This window comes from Acipenser ruthenus, chromosome 44 (genome assembly GCF_902713425.1).
Source record: "Acipenser ruthenus chromosome 44, fAciRut3.2 maternal haplotype, whole genome shotgun sequence".
Lineage (NCBI taxonomy): Eukaryota > Metazoa > Chordata > Actinopteri > Acipenseriformes > Acipenseridae > Acipenser > Acipenser ruthenus.
Window position 1 is genome coordinate 210,766 of NC_081232.1, and position 22,614 is coordinate 233,379.

Consider the following 22,614-nt stretch of genomic DNA (forward strand, 5'->3'; position numbering starts at 1 on the left):
TTCTTCCACTTGTGACTAAATAAGAACAGGCGCTTGTGTATTTGTCTCACAAGAGACACTGGGGCAAGCAGATTTCAAGAGGGAAGGAACCATGTGTGTCTGATAAGATTTTTATGCTTCACATCCTCCCTCACCCATGTGCTCTTATTTGCACAATAATCGAGTCCCAATCAATGGCAATGGAATAGCATCTTCTCTAACAGAGAGGGGTAACTGCCTCTGTTTTGCTTGTTCTCTGATAATTTTCCCTAAAGGTAAACAAGTACAGTTCTTTGTTTTGACCAGAGGATAAATTAAGTATGAAAGCTCTGACGTCACAAGAAATAGTTTACATTACAAACATGATTTAAATCAATTAAAACTCTGAATACATCAACTATCTCCCCAGGGTCTGAGCAGAGCAAAGTAGCCAAGACTGATAATGTATGGTCCCGAGTGAAGCAAGGCGAACATTTTTTGCAGTTTATAACATCTGCACATATACACTACAAAAACAAACACACTGTGCATAATAATTGAAAAAAGCATTTCATTTGACAAAAAAAGTTGAAACAGAAACTGAAATGATCCCCAAACAAAAAAAGGATTTAAAAAAATACCCTTTTTGACCTAAACTTAAACACCCGCCTTTGGGGTACACAGTTAACTTAAACTTTTCATTCACATAGGCGCAGATGTGGGTGGGCATATGTGCAAACTATTCCATATTACATTTATGGTAAATGGCAATTCGTATTTGTAAAAATTTAACGTCTTTTAAGTTTAACAGCACATACTGCTTTATTTGATAAGAGGTGATATATCCCCTCAGCTTTGTCCAATATATCCCGGATGTTTTACAGGTCTATTGGCTTGCTTCACATGTACGGATGCAACCGATGAAAGTTCCTGTGTTGCAAGTCCCTGTGCCTCTGGAACATTCTGCAAGAGCGACTACAAACTCAGCAGTACAGGTACGCGGTTTTCCTTCACTTGAGATTCGTAGTCTTTGTTTCGAATTTGGTGCTTGTGGATTTCGGCTGGTGAAAGGTGAGAGCCCATGGCTAGTCAGACAGGGGGCTTGCAGAGAAGACCCACAAGAGCAGTTAAGTGTGCACGTCTAAGGAGTCGATTCATAGCAAGCGGGTTTGCTTGATCTATAACCAGCATCAAGATACAGCCAACGGCAGCACACATTGTTAATCTAATACAAACTTAATGGCTTCAGTGATTGATGTTACACTCTAGGATGGGAGCTCCGGCTTTGATTTCTGCATATAGTCCAGGCATGGGAGTGCCTTGTTGTTAATATAGTTCTTGCATGAGGGGTAGAGTCCTGCACAGGTCCAATTTTTACGACCCGCTACCGACCCGGACCCACTACTACATGACCCGACTCGAACCCGCAACCCGCTGCAACACCCGACCCGACCCACTTTAATAAAACCTGCAACCCGACCTGAACCCGCATGTGTCTGCCCTGGACCTACTGCCTGTGACGACTCTCACACTCTCATTCACACACAGATATCTCTACCATTCTCCACGGAGTTAATACAATAGGCTATATACCTGTCTATTTCTTTAATTTCAACTCGGATTTGTTTCTGCATAAATGCACTGCTTACTGATTTCTCAGAATCACTGATTTGGCACGAGACTAACCTGGTTTTCTCTACCTTTCAGGAGTGCCTGCTGTCACTAAGTCCTGTGCAGCTGATTGCAAAGCTGTTGACAATACAGCTGATAAAAACACTAGGACAACTTGCTGCAAAACAGGCTATTGTAATGGTAAGGCTGCTAGTACTGTTACAATAGTTCAGTCCCAGCTTTAAAATCTGCTAACTTGATACATTTTGTGTTTGCTTGTCTGGGATATGTATATAGTTTAAAACAACACCGTGGGATGTTTTATTAATTCTATGTTAGAAATAGAGAAAATGTAGGATTATGTTACAAAATGAGAAACCAGAGACAATATTAATCAAGTTATTTAAAACCTAAATCCTGTCTTTTGAATCTTGAAGACAGCCCTCCCCACTCACTCATATTTTTTTTGCTACATGTTTGGCTTTCTTAATCTTGCCACACAAAGCATCAGGGTCCTAGTTTAATTAGCCATTATAGTTCTACCATAGTTTAGCTCAATTGAATAGCCTTCCTTGACTTTATTGTGGATGCCAGTGCTGGAGACCTATTCATTAAACTTGTCTTTCAGAAAACGCTTTGAGTTGCAACACTTGTAGTAATCAAGCTGACGAGTCTAAATGCGTAGCAACAGCCTGCCCTGGAAATGAAAAGATATGTCAAAGCAGTTACACCCTGACTGCACCAGGTAAGCTGTGATCACAAGGGGAAAAAATGACCAGATTCCTTCTTTACACCCTGCATATTTAAAGGACACATTTGGTAAACTGCAATAAAGTATTGTGATATTTGTGAAGTGCACTGTGGGCAGAGTCTTGCAGGGACAGGTTATTGGTTACACTCGGAGTACTTAGAGAGAGGACCTGGTTCAAAGCTCAGTAGAAGCTACAGGCGTGTTTTAACTGTTTTAAAAAGTCACACATTGTGATAAATGACAGAATATGATGTGCAAAGGGATTCTAACCAACGAATATGATAGTTAACTGTGGTTTTCCAGACCTGTAATTCGCTCTTTTAACACTGTGACATTTTATCCGAGGCTATCACAGACCCTTTTTCACTGTATTTTAATAAGGTGCTGACATATCACCCAGGCTGTGGGAACCACTTGTGAGCTCAATGGTGGAGGTATTGATATCTTTATTTGCATCCATTATATGTTTGTTTTATTCCTTTTATAGGTGGCCAAGTAACAAAGACATGTGCTGCAGCTGGGTGTATACCATCCGACACTGTGAAGTGCTGTGGTACATCTCAGTGTAACGGTAATGCTAATGCTATTAATTATAGAACAGCTGACATAGATGCTGCACACTGATTGGTCAATCACACGTTCTAACTGGTGAACTTGAACAAAACACCACCTATAGGCAAACAGCTGCAATAGTAATGCTGATATTATTAACTACCTCAGGTCTTTCTAGATTCATAGTCTCTCAGGTATCTTTCTGCATTATCATGGTGTCTCTGTTGCTTGTTTTTAGTGGATGCTTTGCTATGTTATACCTGTGACAAACAGAGTGTCGAAACAGCTTGTACAGCTATAACAGCCTGCGGACCGGCTTCTGGAAAATGTTCATCTGTTTATGAAACAGCTGCAGATGGTAAGCAATTAAAGATATGGGTGGGGGGTCTGAATATAATACTGTATCCTATCCTTTCTCATCCCCATTCCATCTCTCACTGCCTCTTATATAAATCCCATCATTTCCCTTTCAATGTACGTATTCTTTTACTCAGTGTGAACAATTGAACTGTAATAACAGTTGCATGGGCAGCAGTGTGGAGTAGTGGTTAGAGCTCTGGACTCTTGACCAGAGGGTCGTGGGTTCAATCCCATGTGGGGGACGCTGCTGCTGTACCCTTGAGCAAGGTACTTTACCTAGATTGCTCCAGTAAAAACCCAACTGTATAAATGGGTAATTGTATTTAAAAATAATGTGTAAAAAATAATGTAATTGTATGTAAACATAATGTGATATCTTGTAACCATTGTAAGTCGCGTCTGCTAAGAAATACATAAAAAAATATATATATAGTATGTCTAAAATGTGCAGTTTTAAAAGGCACACATGTATTGGAATTTTAAAACATGATATCTGGTTCTACTTTAGGTTAAAGGAGACTCTTAGTTTATATTCCTTTTTCTTGGGTTAGATGTTTGCATTTGAACTCTCTGGGTCATTTCACATTAGCAGCGTCTTCTTGGTCAAAGCATATTACTGGCTGAAAGCTTGTCCATCAATAGGGGTAACAGCTGATTGGTTATTGACAGAAAAGGAGCCAATGACCCAGGAAGTAGAAGACAGTCAAAAAGCATGTCTCCCAGATATCATTCTTTGAAATGAAAATACATGTTTGTTGCAACGTCTGTTTCTTTCAAAACTGGGCGTTCGAGATGAACAGACAGCGTAGACATTCTATGGAACGAAAATTATTATTTTGTTTGCTACAATTTCTTTAAATAAGAAAATAAAATCTTACAATTGAGCTGAGAAAAATCAGGAATTCATATAATTGATTGGTGGTGCATGAGCAGTGAGTGAGTGGGCTGATGGATATATCTTTTTTTTTTAAAATCTCGCTGTTAGGTACAATCACTGTCACAAAGAGCTGTGAGGCATCTCGTGGAGCCTGTGTAACCGGGACATTTGGCAACAAGCGGACAGCATGCTGCGATACGGACCTCTGTAATGGTAATACCAAAACTGCTTATTTTACTTGATTTACCTAACGTTAACCACAATGCAAAAAGAGTCGAGCTTGTCTGCATTCGTTTTTTTAGAGCTTTTAACTTCTCCTCATCTCACCGACAGGGGATGACTCTAGTGCCCATCCTGGTTTTCCCTGATAGATCCCAAGAGTTCAGTATACCTTAACCACCCAGCTGCTTATCCTGTGATTTCCACGTGGAGCACAAGCAAGTTCAAATTTGTCACTCCTGTGAGAATAGCATGCAGGGGTTTCTCTATCCATCTGCAAAGTTTCTCACATCTTTGATGTGATACACTAAACCAGTAGACAATTTATATATACAACTATAGTCTGCAGTTTTGTTTTTCACTGGCAAATGGCAGCAGTCCCTAAAAAATGGGCTTGACAGACCAGCCCATCCTTAAATAAGCTCAGATGGGAATAAAAACCGTGACAGGATTGGTACTGGTCCAACCGACGATGAAGTAACCTACACTTCACAGATAATAATGCATATAACAACGATGCACACCCGTACCTGAAACTGTGGAAAATACAGTATATCATGTGATTGAAAATTTGCAACTGAAGTTTTCGGATGTATATGTGCTAGAGAAAGACGTTAGCATTGATGAGAGTTTAAAGGGCATCTGCTTTGAAATCTGTCACACAAAAAATAATTTCTAAAAAGTGATATGACTGCACAGTGACTATTTGGCGCACTGTTAATGCTGTACTTGTAAAAAAAACAAATGTTATTTATACTTAAAAACTGTAAGTTATGTTGTGTTTATTTTGTTTATTTTGTTATAATGCTACAATTGTAAACACATTGTTGTTATTTTGTTATTAAAGTTCTATTGAAATAATATATTTCCGTTTATAAAAAAAATGGTGCATTTTTGGGGGGATGCGTGGAGTGCAGGCACCCTATAGCCCGAAGGTTGGCGGTTTGAGTCCAGGCTATTCCACTGCCAACCTTGGACGGGACTTCCCAGGTGGTGGCACACAATTGGCTGAGCACCGCCTGGGTCAGGAGGGCCTAGGTCGGCCAGGGTGTCCTTGGCTCACTGCGCACCAGTGACCCCTGTGGTCTGGCTGGGCTTGCCTGCGGGCTTGCCTGTAAGTTGCCCAGAGCTGCATTGTCCTCCAACGCTGTAGCTCTGAGGTGGCTGCACGGTGAGTCTGCAGTGTGAAAAGAAGCGGACGGCTGACGGAGGACCCGTGTGTCCGTCTTCATCTCTCCCGAGTCAGTGCGGGGGTGGCAGCGGTGGGCCGAGTTGAAATAAAAAATAATTGGGCATTTCAAATTGGGGAGGAAATCCAGAAAAATAATTGACGAGTCCAAATAAAAAAAATTTAAAAAATTGCATTTTTAATAATATAGCAACAATTGTTTTGAAAACTGTCCAAATTGCTTATTTGCAGGATAAGAATTAAAAATCTGCGCAAAAAAAATTGCCAATTTTTGACCTGGCATCTGGGTGGTTAAAGTTATGCTTCCTCAGTCTTACTTAATTTAGCAAATCAGGATCAAATCTAAGCAGCTTCTTATAGTTTTACATCTTGTGTTCACTGTGTTTCTTGTGCTTGTCATGCAGAGCCTAAACTGAGTTGCTACACCTGTTCTGGACTGGCAGATGAAAAGCAGTGTACCACGGTCACAGCATGCAGTGCAACAAACAAATTTTGCAAGACCGTTCGCGGGAGCATTGCAGGTAAGCATCCTCTTAGCCCAGTACCAGGGACTGAAATGACTGATCCATGGATCCACATGCAGTCCACAATATTATTATTATTATTATTATTTATTTCTTAGCAGACGCCCTTATCCAGGGCGACTTACAATCGCAAGCAAATACAAATACATTCAAGTGTTACAATATAAATATGCAGAATTCATAACAAAGATAGTGAGCACAAATCTGGACCACGAGTTGTTGAAAAAAATATATAAAGTAAGAGAACACTAATATTTACATTTTAATGGTATTTGTATGCTTTTGTTTTTATCAAAACTGACATTTTTAAAGTGTTCCTAAAGCACACAGCAGTCATTACATCCCATAACTTTTTTTAATAAAAGCATTCAGGAATGACACACGGGCTGGTCTGCCTGATAGATCTATGTTGATCTGCGTTATTTCTATCTCGTTATTATTATATCTCGGTGCGGATCAAAATAATCTGATGGCCTGCATATTTATGTTTGAACCCCTGCCCTTTACTTCACAGATAGGCAGTCAAAAAGTGAAGAGGTAAAACATATAGTGTATGAAAACTGATCATAATAAAATCTGGCATACTGGTAGAGATTGAGATGAACTAGCAGGGCGATAGCCAGCCATGAAAAACCACTTAGGAACTTGTCCAACACCCAGAGCTGTAACTAGGTATTTTAGCGCCCAGGGTGAGCAAGAATATTTGTGCCCACTACCGTTTTTTTTGATGTTGTATGAGTTAGAATATGTATTGATACAGTATAATGATATATAATATGTATTGTATGTTGATATCTGCCTTTTTTTGTAAATTTGTATTGTTAATAATAAAAAAATTAATAAATAATAAAAATAATGACGCAACCAATCAGCACACACTCAAACTGTCGGACGCTGGGTAACTGTTTTGCTGCAGTCGTATTTGAACCCTTTAACCCTTTTGCCTACGTAGAATGACCATAATTAGGCATGAATATGACAACTTTCTGTTTTAGCGCTTGTAGTTTGATAACCTTAAATCAAAAATTAAAACCCAATATAGCAACAGAAAGGCATTAAGTAGATCTTTCCATAATGTTTTGTTTTGGGATGTATTATATTTTTTCATGTAAGCTATATTTCTAAAACCTGCACATTTTCACCTTTTTCCAGGCAATATAGAAGAATAATTAGAGCAAATAGGAGCTGTTCAATTTTACAAGGATTTCAAATCAGAAATCAGAGTTTGGTGATGTGTGTATTTTACAAAAAATAAAAAGCCGAAATGGTGAATGCAGACCAGACCAGCAGTAAGACAACTGAAGCTGAATATTATCCTGTTTGTGATCAAAGTAAATTATTTATGTGTATGGAGGTTTCAATATATAAACTCCTACCAATAAAAAACAGATAAATGACTACAGCGAAATAATTATCCATCGTTTTAACACGCACAGAAACAAAGAACACAGACACGACACCTAAATAGGAATCTGATACGGGCAGGTCATTTAGATTACTTTTGACTCCGTCCGGAAAACATTTTCAAAACAGGACATTAAAGGGGCTCCCGAGTGGCGCATCCGGTAAAGACACTCCGCATGGACTGCAGGATGCGCCCTACAGTCTGGATGTCGCTGGTTCGAGTCCAGGCTATTCCACAGCCGACCGAGGACGGGAGCTCCCAGGGGGCGGCGCACAATTGGCCGAGCGTCGCCCGGAGGGAGGGAGGGAGGGTTAGGTCGGCCAGGGTGTCCTCGGCTCACCGTGCACCAGCGACCCCTGTAGTCTGGCCGGGCGCCTGCGGGTTTGCCTGTAAGCTGCCCAGAGCTGTGTTGTCCTCCGACGCTGTAGCTCTTGGGTGGCTGCATGGTGAGTCCGCAGTGTGAAAAAAAGGGGTCGGCTGACGGCATGCGCTTCGGAGGACAGTGTGTGATCAACAGAACCAAGATCAAGTCTCTGCCACATCTGGATATATTGGTGTGACACCTGTTCATTTTACATGTACAAAACAGCCAAGTTACAATAAAAGGGTCAGGCATATAAAGATATGATTTCTGTAAAAGTTACATATAAAAAGGGCCAGCACTTTTGAAGGTGAAATGTAAAAGTTAAACAAGACACGATTAGGCCCTCCCTTAATTTTTTTTTTTTTAACGTAGTTACAAGTTACTACTGTTTGCCAAACTTAGCCACTTTTAGGTATTTACAGGGTTGGCCCCTTTTTATATATAACTGGTCCCTGTTTGTAGAAATCACATCTGCATGGCTGGTTGCTCTAATCTTTTGTACAGGTGCTATTTGTGGACAGATTGTATGTTATCATTGCCCCTTTAAGAGGCCCCACAGGTTTATGGGAGCTCAGTTGCCCATTAAGAGGCCCCAGAGGTTTATGGGAGCTGCTGACCCTGAAGCAGTTAGGATTTCTGATTGGAGAATGCTTAGTCTAGGTGGAGGCTAACCTTCTTTGTGATTCTTCCTCTTAGGAAAAACTGTTGCTGTCATAAAGACCTGTGAGGACACATGCACAGCATCGACCTCAGTCCTCTTAAATGTAGAGTGCTGCCAGACTGGCCTGTGTAACAAATACAAAGAAAGGGGCGTCAACGGGTCCCCGTCCACCCGAGCCAGCTATCTCCTTCTGACCCTGCCAGTTGGCCTACTCACCGCGCTGCTGAAACAAACACTCTGAGAAGATTCTACAGAGAATTACATTAACCAGGACTCTGAATGCAATGAATTGGTTGATAATACAATAAGTCATTCAGGTAGTGAAAGATACACACACACAAATAATAAAAACCTGGGTAGCTCCTTCAGTACCGGAGCACATATTACACGGTACTCTCTCAGGTGTTATGGGATATATATAGTTTAGTTTAAAGGGAAGTAAGGTAACTTTGCAAATAATTATTTAGGTGGGTTGCAATCGCAGTAAGTGGCAACAGGGCTTAGTTTCCTGTGCTTCAGTGTTCAGCCTTGTCATTAGCCCCCCTTTCATTGGGATGGGAGTCATTTGTTTGTTTTTAATTCAATTGAGGATGTTCTGTTGTCGAGTTACATTTCAGATATCTGCCTACCACGAATTAAAATAAAATAAACCAAACGATCTTAAACATTAGAAAAGACGGAGCTGTGATGGTATTATTGCTTGGTATTGTGAATATGCTGTTTCAGCATAATTTGAGATTGATGTTTAGATGATATAGAACCTGTAGGAATGAGACTGCCAATGTTCAAAGCCAAATGAAGTTTAAAAGGAGACTACACCTAGTTGAATTTTCTTGGGTCTTGAATGGAAGAAACATCTCCTCTGTGACCTGTCTGAAAAAGCATTACCAGTTAAAAAGGTAAACTGGTTCATTACTGTTTTAAATTGTAAAAACCAATAATTGTGATATTTCTGCATCTTGAAAAACCAATGAATGTAATCAAATGTAAACATGTAATGGATACAATCATCTGTGAAGAATAATCTTTTAGTTATCAATAAGCTGTGTAATTCGAATCATTATCAAAGAAGAATTGTCTGATTTATTATTATAAATAATAAAGTGACCACAATCCTCTCCTTACAATCTTAAGAACACATTATTAAAACATGAAACATTTTCAAATGGGCATAAAAAAACTAGCGTCCTTGGCATCGGATGCTCTTTAACCTTTTAAGGACCGTGATGTTGTAAACAAGAGCACACTGAAGTGTCTTTCTGGGCCCGTGATCGGGTAAACACGATAAACACTAGAGAGTGACACGTGAATGAAACTTCAGTCCTGTCCCATTCTGTCAAAAATGTTCCTGTCCCTTCCCATGCCATGAAACAGTAAACATTTCCAATCCTGTCCAAATTTTTCCCGTCCCGTCACTTTTTCTTTTTTTAAATTCCCGTCCCATCATGTCTATCAAAAAAAAAAAATCCTGTCCCATCCCATCCCGTGATATACAGAGATCAACTATTATTTGGAAGTACAGATATTGTTGTATTCATGTATAAAATTAGGGTTTATAGGGTTTTGCATTAAACACTACCGGTATACTAGTAGTAATTAGTTTTTTGTTTTAATTTTTTCAATAATCAAAAAAAAAAAACTACAGTGCAATCACAGGGTCTTTATAAGCATAATATGCAATATAATGATGTAATATATAAATTCGGTAATATAAAAACAACTGTTTAGATTTTTGTGCGGCAACCGGTTACTAAGCAACCCGGATCAGAGATTTTAGTATGTCAATGCCACAATAAACTGTCAGTGAAATACAGTATTACGAACCATTAATTCATTAAAAAAGTAAACAACAACAACAACAAAAACGTGGTATTGAAATAATATTTCATAAACGTTCAGGGAGTATCCATAATGTATTTATTTATCGTAGTATTATACATACCCCTTCAATGTACAGCGTTCGGTTATTCTGCTAGTATCAAAAATAATTCATTCCACGGTACAGAATTTAATTTCAAGATGACAAGACGATAAGATGAGTCATTGTTGTTAGAAAACTGATGTCTGATTCTGGTGAATCAGAATTTTCTAACAGTGATTCATTAAAAAAAATAAATAAATAAATAAATCACTCAGGTGAAACAATGTCTTGTAATTAGCCTAAACTTCAATATTTGTTTTTTCAACAAAACTTTCAGGAAGTATTATAGTCCCTCGAGTCAGAGAATAACATGTTTTTGTAGATGTATCTGTTTGTAAACACACACACAACGGCTGCGATGCTGGCTCCGGGGATCAGCCACAGTGCGGCCTCCAGAGCGCATCAGCATGACAACCGTCTGGACTGAGCTGAGGGTACTTCCCGGGGTCTTCAAGTGGGCCCCTTCCATCCTTGGTGTTTCGTCGACTAGCCCACAACACCTTAAGAGGACTCGATAGTGATTCCGGCGTCCCAACACCACCTCCCTCTGTCCCCCACTCCGCTAAGCCCAGCTTACTTACCTCCCTTTCCATCGACGTGACTTTCTTTCTACTGTGGTTCAGGCCCCCAACCAGGCGGAGCGCCAGTTGCTGCTTCACTGATAGGCTAAATAAATAAGACGACTACATGGTACTATAGTCCGCAGTTTTGTTTTTAGCTGGCAGATGGCAGCAGTCCCTAAGAAATGTGCTTGACAGATAGCACAGATGGGAGTGAAAAAATGGACGCCAGCTAGTTACAGAGAATGAGATCCCAGTAAAAATCATAACGTTGGCTTTAGGTCGAATCAGTCGGTGTTGGTTGGCGTCGGCAAACTAATCAAACGCCGACACGGTTTTGTATTTTACTCATTGTATCTATAAAGTATATGTATATAAAATGTATATGTTTATTGTTATCATGAATATTTATCGATTAAAGGAAACATTAAGTGTCCTGTTTTATGAATTGTTAATTTGTGTTAAAACGTTTTGTTTCTTTCATAATAATTACTGTAACACCATGTAGTTTATAACTGGTACTATGTGTAGCTAATTTATCATAATCCCATAGTCCAGTCATATATTAAACGAGATAACAGCGACAGACAACAGTGCTATCCAAATTGTCAATATTGAAATTAATCTGATTAAACTGTAAATAATGAGAATTTAATAAATACACAAAATGTTTATTCTATTATACAGTCATGGTTTTATTGATATGTAACAGTGACTGTATTAGTGTGATGCAAGTTGTCTGAAGTAAAATATTAAAATGTTTTTTGTCAAATTCAAGTCATCCGATTTGCACCCGAGTTTCTCAATGACAGTAGTTCTTCATACGATTATCCTTTGTAATAAACATTAAAAAAGTGATATTTGTGGAACTTTATTCATACATCAGTACTTGATATTTATAAATATTGTAAAAGCAGACTAGAGAAAGAACATGCAATCCATTCTATCCAATGAAATGCTTTTCAAATGTACTGCAAAGTATAGTGGTCTCTTAAATCCAATAACAAGGCACATTTTATCAAACCCAGCGATCAGTGAATACAACGCATTATCACAATTGAGCTGAGTGCAAGACTGTGATGGAAGTTTAAGAGCAATGTAGCGCGTGGACCCGTTGCCAAAGATTCAATTTGTTGTATATTTAGCATCATGTTAAACTTACTTGTGTTGAAGCAACGCTCACTCCTCTAGCCTGTATGATCTTGCTTCAAAATGCCGACGGACTGGTTTAAATAACCGCAAGGCATTTTTAAGACCAACTGTAATTACAGCATCGTACAGGCAACGTGAAAGAGCATTGGGTGGATTTGCCTGAGCGTGGATTACAAACAGCAGTATTAGTGTACTGGGTTAATCCAGACCTATTTGCTTTACTTTTGAACTGTGTGCTCAAGTACTGATAAATGAAACACGACACAGACTGTGTAATTTTATTTTAGTCGTGGTGTATAACGCCAGCACGGATACTGCTGGCCCAGCTAGTGTCCATTCCCTCTTCCACCAGCAGAGGTCTCCTGCTAACATTGAAAAAAGGGAAACAGACGGTTCATTTATTTGAAATACAGGACTGTGTAACTGTTTTTACAACCTCTATGTATCTGCCGTCCTTGCGTGTGCCAGACTGGACACCTTTCCTCTTGTGTGGAGCCTGGAGAACTTACCTGAAACACCTAGAAGGGAACAAAGCAACAGTTACAGTCCAGTCCTGGGTTTGGATTTTTAATGCACCTTTTCAAACCAGTGCTTAACTTTGTGGAGTTCACTGTTGAAAGGGTGTGACAGGACCATGTGCCAACCAGGAAGATCTGAGACTGGAGCTATTTTTGCTTTGTTCTGCAGTAGGATGTTTTGGGGTTTTTTGCACTGCAGTTTTTTTACTACACACTGCAGTATTTTTACTACACACTGCAGTAATTTTTATTTGCACAGGGCCTCTGCAAGGATAGACCGGGATCAAGATGTGAGCGAGGGCCAAAGTGGGCAGGTATTATTTTGGTTTTGTTTATTTTTTATTGCTACAATAAATCTGTTATCTGCAGAGAGTTGTATGTTGTTCATCTTAACTGATGCTGGCTGTCTGTGGTTGCTTGTGTTGGCTTGGCACTGCCACTGCTTGTAAGGGGGTGGGAGGAGATGCAGAGTTAGGGTTAACACTGGAACGATCGCGTTTTACATGCATACCTAGAACAACCATGACTGGTAAATCTGACTGGCGTATTTAAAAACAACATAAACATTATAATGAAAGGACAAGCAATTGAATATAATTCATAGTTTTATTCAGGAAGGTCATATAAAGCAACTATAAAACTGAAACATTGCAAGTGAACGGGCATTTGAACAGAAATGAGTTTATATGCAGACATATTTGAACCAAAGTAATTGTATTAGAACCAAACTTTTATCTTGCTCTTAATTGTATTAATACTTGTACTGTGATTCTTGAAATATATTTTTGTTTACGACTGTAAGTCGCCCTGGATAAGGGCGTCTGCTAAGAAATAAATAATAATAATATTATTATTTATTTCTTAGCAGACACCCTTATCCAGGGCGACTTACAATTGTTACAAGATATCACATTATACATTATACAGATATCACATCATTTTACATACAATTACCCATTTATACAGCTGGGTTTTTACTGGAGCAATCTAGGTAAAGTACAGCAGGGTCCCCCACTGGGGATTGAACCCACAACCCTCTGGTCAAGAGTCAAGAGCCCTAACCACTACTCCACACTGCTGCTCCATATTGTTATTATTATTAATAATAATAATAATAATAATAATAATAATAATAATAATAATAATAATAATAATAATAATAATAATAATAATAATAATAATAATAATAATAACAACAACAACAACAACATATTATATGAAGTGTAACCTTAACAAACAATAAAAAAATGAAAAATAAATATTTGAAAATAACGTGTATATAGAGGTATATCATGTACAAACAAAGCTGTACAACTGAAACGATGTAAATAAATATAAAAAAGTAAAATAAATGGTTTATATTTCCTACATAACAAAGTGTGTGTTTGTGGAGATGACAGTTTGAAAGAGAAGCGAGATGCGGCAGCAGAAGAATTGAGAGTTGAGAGGTTGAGTTTGCAAGGGAGAGGAGAGGAATGAGAGCCATTGTTCATTAAAAGATAAAAAATAATAATAAATACAGCAATTTCCTACTGCTTTGAACTGTTGTCTGTCTCATTACATCCCGGAAACCCTGCAGTTCACAATATGTAAATAAATCCTGTTCACCTGCGGAGGGTATCAACTTTAACCTCTGTCTCGATCTCCTGCCTGCCACTCGGCAGCAAAAGAACACACCAACACGGCAGATGACTGCAAGCATTAATACCATCTATCTTTCTAAACAAGGCATTCAGAGGAGCTCCCTAATAAAAGCTGAATCTCAAAACAATAAAAATATAGTACAGTAATTGTTACAGCTGTGTATAATTAATATGTACAGTGCCTTGCGAAAGTATTCGGCCCCCTTGAACTTTGCAACCTTTTGCCACATTTCAGGCTTCAAACATAAAGATATGAAACTGTAATTTTTTGTGAAGAATCAACAACAAGTGGGACACAATCATGAAGTGGAACGAAATTTATTGGATATTTCAAACTTTTTTAACAAATAAAAAACTGAAAAATTGGGCGTGCAAAATTATTCAGCCCCCTTAAGTTAATACTTTGTAGCGCCACCTTTTGCTGCGATTACAGCTGTAAGTCGCTTGGGGTATGTCTCTATCAGTTTTGCACATCGTGAGACTGAAATTTTTGCCCATTCCTCCTTGCAAAACAGCTCGAGCTCAGTGAGGTTGGATGGAGAGCATTTGTGAACAGCAGTTTTCAGTTCTTTCCAGATTCTCGATTGGATTCAGGTCTGGACTTTGACTTGGCCATTCTAACACCTGGATATGTTTATTTGTGAACCATTCCATTGTAGATTTTGCTTTATGTTTTGGATCATTGTCTTGTTGGAAGACAAATCTCCGTCCCAGTCTCAGGTCTTTTGCAGACTCCATCAGGTTTTCTTCCAGAATGGTCCTGTATTTGGCTCCATCCATCTTCCCATCAATTTTAACCATCTTCCCTGTCCCTGCTGAAGAAAAGCAGGCCCAAACCATGATGCTGCCACCACCATGTTTGACAGTGGGGATGGTGTGTTCAGGGTGATGAGCTGTGTTGCTTTTACGCCAAACATAACGTTTTGCATTGTTGCCAAAAAGTTCGATTTTGGTTTCATCTGACCAGAGCACCTTCTTCCACATGTTTGGTGTGTCTCCCAGGTGGCTTGTGGCAAACTCTAAACGACACTTTTTATGGATATCTTTAAGAAATGGCTTTCTTCTTGCCACTCTTCCATAAAGGCCAGATTTGTGCAGTATACGACTGATTGTTGTCCTATGGACAGAGTCTCCCACCTCAGCTGTAGATCTCTGCAGTTCATCCAGAGTGATCATGGGCCTCTTGGCTGCATCTCTGATCAGTCTTCTCCTTGTATGAGCTGAAAGTTTAGAGGGACGGCCAGGTCTTGGTAGATTTGCAGTGGTCTGATACTCCTTCCATTTCAATATTATCGCTTGCACAGTGCTCCTTGGGATGTTTAAAGCTTGGGAAATCTTTTTGTATCCAAATCCGGCTTTAAACTTCTCCACAACAGTATCTCGGACCTGCCTGGTGTGTTCCTTGTTCTTCATGATGCTCTCTGCGCTTTAAACGGACCTCTGAGACTATCACAGTGCAGGTGCATTTATACGGAGACTTGATTACACACAGGTGGATTCTATTTATCATCATTAGTCATTTAGGTCAACATTGGATCATTCAGAGATCCTCACTGAACTTCTGGAGAGAGTTTGCTGCACTGAAAGTAAAGGGGCTGAATAATTTTGCACGCCCAATTTTTCAGTTTTTTATTTGTTAAAAAAGTTTGAAATATCCAATAAATTTCGTTCCACTTCATGATTGTGTCCCACTTGTTGTTGATTCTTCACAAAAAATTACAGTTTCATATCTTTATGTTTGAAGCCTGAAATGTGGCAAAAGGTCGCAAAGTTCAAGGGGGCCGAATACTTTCGCAAGGCACTGTATAATGGTATTTAAAACAGGATTCATTTATCTGTCTTTTTACATATCCGCCCTGACTCAACCCGCGTTAGATTACTGTATTTTTTATTACATAGGTTTTAATACATCTTTTTTATTAGTGTAATGAGTGTCTTAATAAAGGTTTTTAACGCTTGTTTGTTTTTATTACTGTACTAGTGATTGGGGAACATTTTGAATGTGAGGTTACTGTGTGGGTGTTTATAATGATCTAAGTGGTTATGACTGTGTGTGTGTGTGTGTGTGTATGTATATATATATATATATATATATATATATATATATATATATATATATATATATATATATATATCTGCCCCCTAAAGCCAAAAAAGCACTACACCCTGACTGCATACCAGAAAGATTGGGAAAGAAAAGCATTGAAATAGCTGAAGATGTATGTCACTGTTCAACTTGTTTTGGAGATTATTTTAAGAGTGTACAGGCTTTTAAGGGGTACAGTGAAAGCCACAGGTGGTTCCAAATACTGATGCATAGCTTGTGAGTTAGATCACTCCATGGAGAATCAAGCTGATAGTTTCAAGCAGGAAGTGTCCTCATGTTATTGCAGGCATGGCTCACTTATTTTTTTTATTAACTACAGTTCGATGGGTTGTCTGCTAACCTGTGGATACATGCCGGTTCATTCAAATTAATGTCATCAAAAGAACAGTAGTGTGCACATTTATTAGAACACACGAAGACTTGTCTTTTACATCCTTTATACACCTACCTGCATGAAAACCTCTGGGTGTGAGAATTTCAATTTCCGCTCAGTAATCAGTGATATAGAAACAACAGGCACTCATGTGTGAAAATGTTAGACCGCTTTATGCTTTAATTAGGCATCTTAACTACTTCTAAAAAGTCTCATGCATTTTATCACTTGTGGCTGTGTGTTCCTTTTATTTTACTTTGTGAAATGAATTGCATGTGTGGCCTATTAAAGTCATGAATTAAATTAGACAATCACTCATTTGCCTATTTTGACAATTTTCCAAGATTTTCAGTTACAGTGGTTTGATTTCATCTGCACAACCAATCAAAACAGCTGAAGCAATGGTGTGTTCTCATACATTTGCACACTACTGTCAAGGGGGTAGAACAGAAGTTCAAAAGAAGTTCAGTTTTGAACACCTTAGCAATGGAGGTTTTTTTTGTAAGTCTAAACATATATATATATATATATATATATATATATATATATATATATATATATATATATATACACATATGTATAAACACTAGAAATTCAAGGAACCTAACTTGAAATATTTTTCTTATCAAAAAAACTGAACGTTTACCGAAACCAACACAGAAGGAGGAACGTGAAAAATGCCTGTGCTGACATGCTTCACTGTATAAAGAGAACAGAACTCCCAATTGAGCTTAATGTGGAAAAATAACTTCCTGGTTAAGAGGTGGTTCTGTTTAGAGAATTAATTCATATCCCTGAACATGCCTCAACTCCCAGGAAACTCATGCAATGGAAACAGACTATGATAATAATAATAATAATAATAATATTTATTTTATATAGCGCAATTCATGCGACACATCTCAAAGCGCTTTACAGTCTAAGAATAATAATACATAATCATAATAATGACGGCAGGCTATAGACGTAATAAACACACAATAATACATAATTATAAAAGATCACAGCAGGCTATATATGTTAAAACAAAACACAAGTATTGTGCAAACTCATAAAAAGCCATTTCCTTACACAGGCTGAAATGCCAATTTTAAAAAAAAATGTGTTTTTAGGTATCTTTTAAAAATATCCACATTCTGAATCCTTAATTATCTGTGGAAGAGCATTCTATAACTTAGGTGCTTAGCAACAGAAAGCCCCATCTCCCATAGACCGGAGCCTGGTTTTTGGGACTCTTAATCAATCAATCAATCTATTTTATATAGCGCCTTTCATAGTGGAGCACCATCACAAAGCGCTTTACAAGATGCAGTAACAACAAGAAAATCCATAACACTTTAAATACAGAGAAATGCATAATACATGATAACCAGTTAAAAAAAAATTAGCAGATCGCATGTTTCACACAGGGATATATTCAATTAACATATCAGAGATGTAACTTGGTGTCAAACCATTCAAGGCCTTATGTTAAGAGTAATATTTTTAAATCAATTCTGAACTTAACCGGTAGCCAATGCAGGGATGCCAGAACAGGTGTTATATGTTCAAATGATTTAAATCTAGTTAGGACTCAAGCAGCTGGGTTCTGAACATACTGTAGCCTATTAAGAGCATGTTTTGAGGCACCAGAAAGCTAGACATTGCAGTAGTCAAGTGGAGAAGAGACAAATGCACAAGTCTCTCCACATGAGATAGAGAGAGAATAGCTCTTAAGCAGGCTGTGTTACGCAGGTGGAAAAAGGACACCTTGGTAATATTTCGAATGAGATTTCTCATTTTAGAACTCGCTGCATTTCAAGCACGTCAATAACGAACCTGAAGCTCTCCACATTACTCAACTGACTCAGGGAACCAAGCAGCATAACCTGTCTTATTGCAATTTATTAGATTTCATTGGCTTGTTACTAAACATGGGAAGGGGGGTTGTGTGTGTGTTTTTAGCCAAGAATACGTTAATTCACAGTTGGTAAAAGTCCCCAACCAGCTATGTGGCTTGAATGTGGAACATGGAAGGGAGGTGATTGGATAATCACGGCGAGGCAGGTGGACCTGTACAAAGGGTTGCGGGTGATTGGCAGTACGGAGAGGCAGGCAGGAGAGAAGGCTGTTTAAGCACCAAGCTTAGTGTTACACTGTACAGCACAAGCACTGACCAAGTGCTGTATCACAATTTCAGTGATTGTGACTTGAGTGTGGGAGCATCGGTGTCAGTTGAAACTGCTGCTCCTTTTTATTTAAAGCTTGAGGTGACAACTTGAGCCTTTAAGCACATCTGTCTTGTATTGTGTGAAATCTGCCTCTTTGGTGCCCTGCTTGCTTTTTATGTGATTTTTACAAAATGATGACAGATGGGAATTATAGCCTTCATTTGCTGTCAAGTGTGAACGCCCAGCTCTATAAACGTTCTCGTTAGCTGCACAGGAATGCTGATACTGCAGAACTGGTTTCTGTTTTTTTTTGTTTTTACTTCTATATCTGCGTGTTTTTTTTCTCTGCCCCCTAAAGCCAAAAAAGCACTACACCCTGACTGCATACCAGCAAGATTGGGAAAGAAAAGCATTGAAATAGCTGAAGATGTATGTCACTGTTCAACTTGTTTTGGAGATTATTTTAAGAGTTGTCACAAAGACGGCCAGAGTGGGTGGCGTCAGACCAGAAGCAGGAAGGAATACAGACAGAGACGGTGGTGATGATGAGCTGAGTGCAATGGCTGCACTCAGCGTTTAATAACAAAATAAAAGGTTTAAACAACGGAATACAAAACACAGGACACGGCACTATAGCCAAAATAAAGAGACATACAAAACGACTAACACTACACAAACGGTGCACGGACAGACAAACAGACACGGTGAGAACAAACACTTATATTTACGATCTTTACTTTACTTTACTTTACTTTTACTCCTCTCTCTCTCTCACCCGTTCTCCTCTTCCGAACACCTAACCCTGAGTGCAAGAAATGTGCGTCTATTTATACTGTTGTGCTGGGATTCAATTACTAATTAATTATTCACTTGAATCCCAGCACGTGAATTAATTCTGTGCAACCCTGTGCTCACATATTACATTTAACCAGCACGTGAAGTGATTTGTGCTCTCCTCGTGCCTAAATACAAATCTACACTTTAAATACACGTGAAACACAGACCCGTTTATATCCCGTGTACCAATCTATACACCAACATTTACACACGCAACATACAACACATAACACAAATGCACACAGGGGCGGGGCGCTTTGCCACATATACCCCCCCTTGTGCGCAGCACACATGGCCTCAACGGCCACCTCCCCCCTTAAAAATCCAGCAGTCCAGGACAAAGTCTCGGGCTGGGAAGGGAGGCTTCAGTGGGCCCATGGCTGGCCATGCTGTCAGCACCCCTGCCGGTAGTGGCACGGCTGACAGCCTGTTGGTCCCGTCCTGCAGCGAAAAAGCTGCGGGGGCAGGTGGTCCCCCGACCTCCCCCTTCTTCGTAGCCGGCAGCTCCCTCCTGTGGGGCTCCGGCCACAAGAACTCCTGCAGCGAAACTGCTGCTGGGGAAAGTGGTCTCCAGACCTCGTCCCCCTTCTTTGTAGCCGGTAGCTCCCTTTGGTGGGGCTCCGACCACAGTACTGCCGGCAGCGAAGAAGCTGCAGTGGGAGCAGGTCTCCGGACCTCCCCCACGATCTCCGGCAGCGAAACTGCTGCAGTGGGAGCAGGTCTCCGGACCTCCCCCACGATCTCCGGCAGCGAAACTGCTGCAGTGGGAGCAGGTCTCCGGACCTCCCCCACGATCTCCGGCAGCGAAACTGCTGCAGTGGGAGCAGGTCTCCTGACCTCCCCCACGATCTCCGGCAGCGAAACTGCTGCTGGGGTTGGTGGTCTCCAGACCTCCTCCCCCTTCTTCGTGGCCGACAGCTCCCCTTTCTGGGGCTCCGGCCACCGTACTCCCCGTGGTGGAGGTATGGGAAGCAGAGACAGCTCCTGCTGTTCTGCTTCTGGCAGTGGCAGAGGCAGAGGCAGCTCCTCTGCTCCTGGAAGTGGCAGAGGCAGCTCCTGCTCCTCTGCTCCTGGAAGTGGCAGAGGCAGCTCCTGCTCCTTTGCTCCTGCCGGTGTAGGTGGCGGAGGCAGAGGCAGCTCCAGCTGCTCTGCTCCTGCCGATGTAGGTGGCGGAGGCAGAGGCAGCTCCTGCTCCTCTGCTCCTGGAAGTGGCAGAGGCAGCTCCGGCTGCTCTGCTCCTGCCGGTGAAGGTGGGAGCAGCGTGTAGTCTCCTGCCGATGGAGGTGGGAGCAGCGTGTAGTCTCCCCCTTTTTCAGGGGACTGGTGCTGCTCTGCCTCTCTTGCAGCGGACTGGTGCGGCTCTGCTTCTGAAGGGGAAACCAGCAGGCATTCTTCCTCTGCTGGTTGTGCTGGGGAAACCAGCAGGCATTCTTCCTCTGCTGGTTGTGCTGGGGAAACCAGCAGGCATTCTTCCTCTGCTGGTTGTGCTGGGGAAACCAGCAGGCATTCTACCTCTGCTGGTTGTGATGGGGAAACCAGCAGGCATTCTTGCTCTGCTGGTGAAGGTGGGAACAGCTGCCTCTCAGGCTTCGGATTCCCGCGGTCCCCCCGTCTGGGCGCTGGACGCTCGCGGTCCCCCCGTCTGGGCGCTGGACGCTCGCGGTCCCCCCGTCTGGGCGCTGGTTCCTCCTCTCCTGTGGCGGCTGGGCTGGTGCGCCCCGTGCTGCCTTCAGCAGCATGAATAGAGGCTGCTGGGGGACACCAGCCTCCTGCCCCTCTCCCCCCCAAAAATTTTCAGGGGGTTGAGCCTGTAACTCCTCCCCTTCCGGCTCTTGGGGCTGAACCAGCATGCATTTTCCCTCTGCTGGTGGCTTGGGTCCCAGGGCTGTGGAAGCCCCGACTTGCCTCCCTTTGGGCTGTGGACGCACCGACTCCTCCCTTTTGGGCTGTGGACGCACCGACTCCTCCCTTTTGGGCTGTGGACGCACCGACTCCTCCCTCTTGGGCTGTGGACGCACCGACTCCTCCCTCTTGGGCTGTGGACGCACCGACTCCTCCCTCTTGGGCTGTGGACGTTCGGGCTCCCCCCACTCAGGCGTAGGACGTTCGGGCTCCTCCCACTCAGGCGTAGGACGTTCGGGCTCCTCCCACTCAGGCGTAGGACGTTCGGGCTCCTCCCACTCAGGCGTAGGACGTTCGGGCTCCTCCCACTCAGGCGTAGGACGTTCGGGCTCCTCCCACTCAGGCTGTGGAGGCAAAACCAGCAGGCATTCACCCTCTGCTGGTGGAGATGGGGACAGCAGGTACTCACCCTCTGCTGGTGGAGATGGGGACAGCAGGCATTCACCCTCTGCTGGTGGGCCTGCTACCTGGGCTGCTGTTCCGTTTATCGTTGCCTCCAGGTAGCTGAGGAGAAACTCCACACCTTCCTCCAAGGTGTTTGGGGTGTGTTCCTCCTGATATGCCTCCCATCTCTCACTGTCCATCATCCACAGGGCCCGGACGACTATGGGTAGAGCCTGGGCTTCCAGCCCAGCATTCTCCAGGAACCAGCCCCGCAGTTTGATGGCGTCTTCTGCCATTGACTTTTTTTTTTTTTTTTTTTTTTAATCCAGACCCCTCCTGGTCTGACGCTTGGAGGCGCGGCTATCCCACGAAGACACCACGTGTCACAAAGACGGCCAGAGTGGGTGGCGTCAGACCAGAAGCAGGAAGGAATACAGACAGAGACGGTGGTGATGATGAGCTGAGTGCAATGGCTGCACTCAGCGTTTAATAACAAAATAAAAGGTTTAAACAACGGAATACAAAACACAGGACACGGCACTATAGCCAAAATAAAGAGACATACAAAACGACTAACACTACACAAACGGTGCACG

General features: G+C 41.3%; 1 protein-coding gene across 5 annotated transcripts in view; it reads left to right on the top strand.

The window, feature by feature from the left end:
• The window catches only part of LOC117398834 (prestalk protein-like), a 92,711-nt gene that overhangs the window by 24,885 nt on the left and 45,212 nt on the right, over positions 1-22,614 (top strand). For 3 of the 5 annotated variants that reach the window (XM_059012391.1, XM_059012393.1, XM_059012392.1), the window contains 6 exons: positions 843-953; positions 1,666-1,770; positions 2,198-2,314; positions 2,808-2,891; positions 3,111-3,230; positions 4,218-4,322. The exons of the other annotated variants lie outside the window; for them this stretch is intronic. In XM_059012391.1, coding sequence (XP_058868374.1) covers positions 843-953; positions 1,666-1,770; positions 2,198-2,314; positions 2,808-2,891; positions 3,111-3,230; positions 4,218-4,322 — 642 coding nt within the window. The remainder of the gene's footprint in view (positions 1-842; positions 954-1,665; positions 1,771-2,197; positions 2,315-2,807; positions 2,892-3,110; positions 3,231-4,217; positions 4,323-22,614) is intronic. 5 annotated transcript variants of the gene reach the window in all.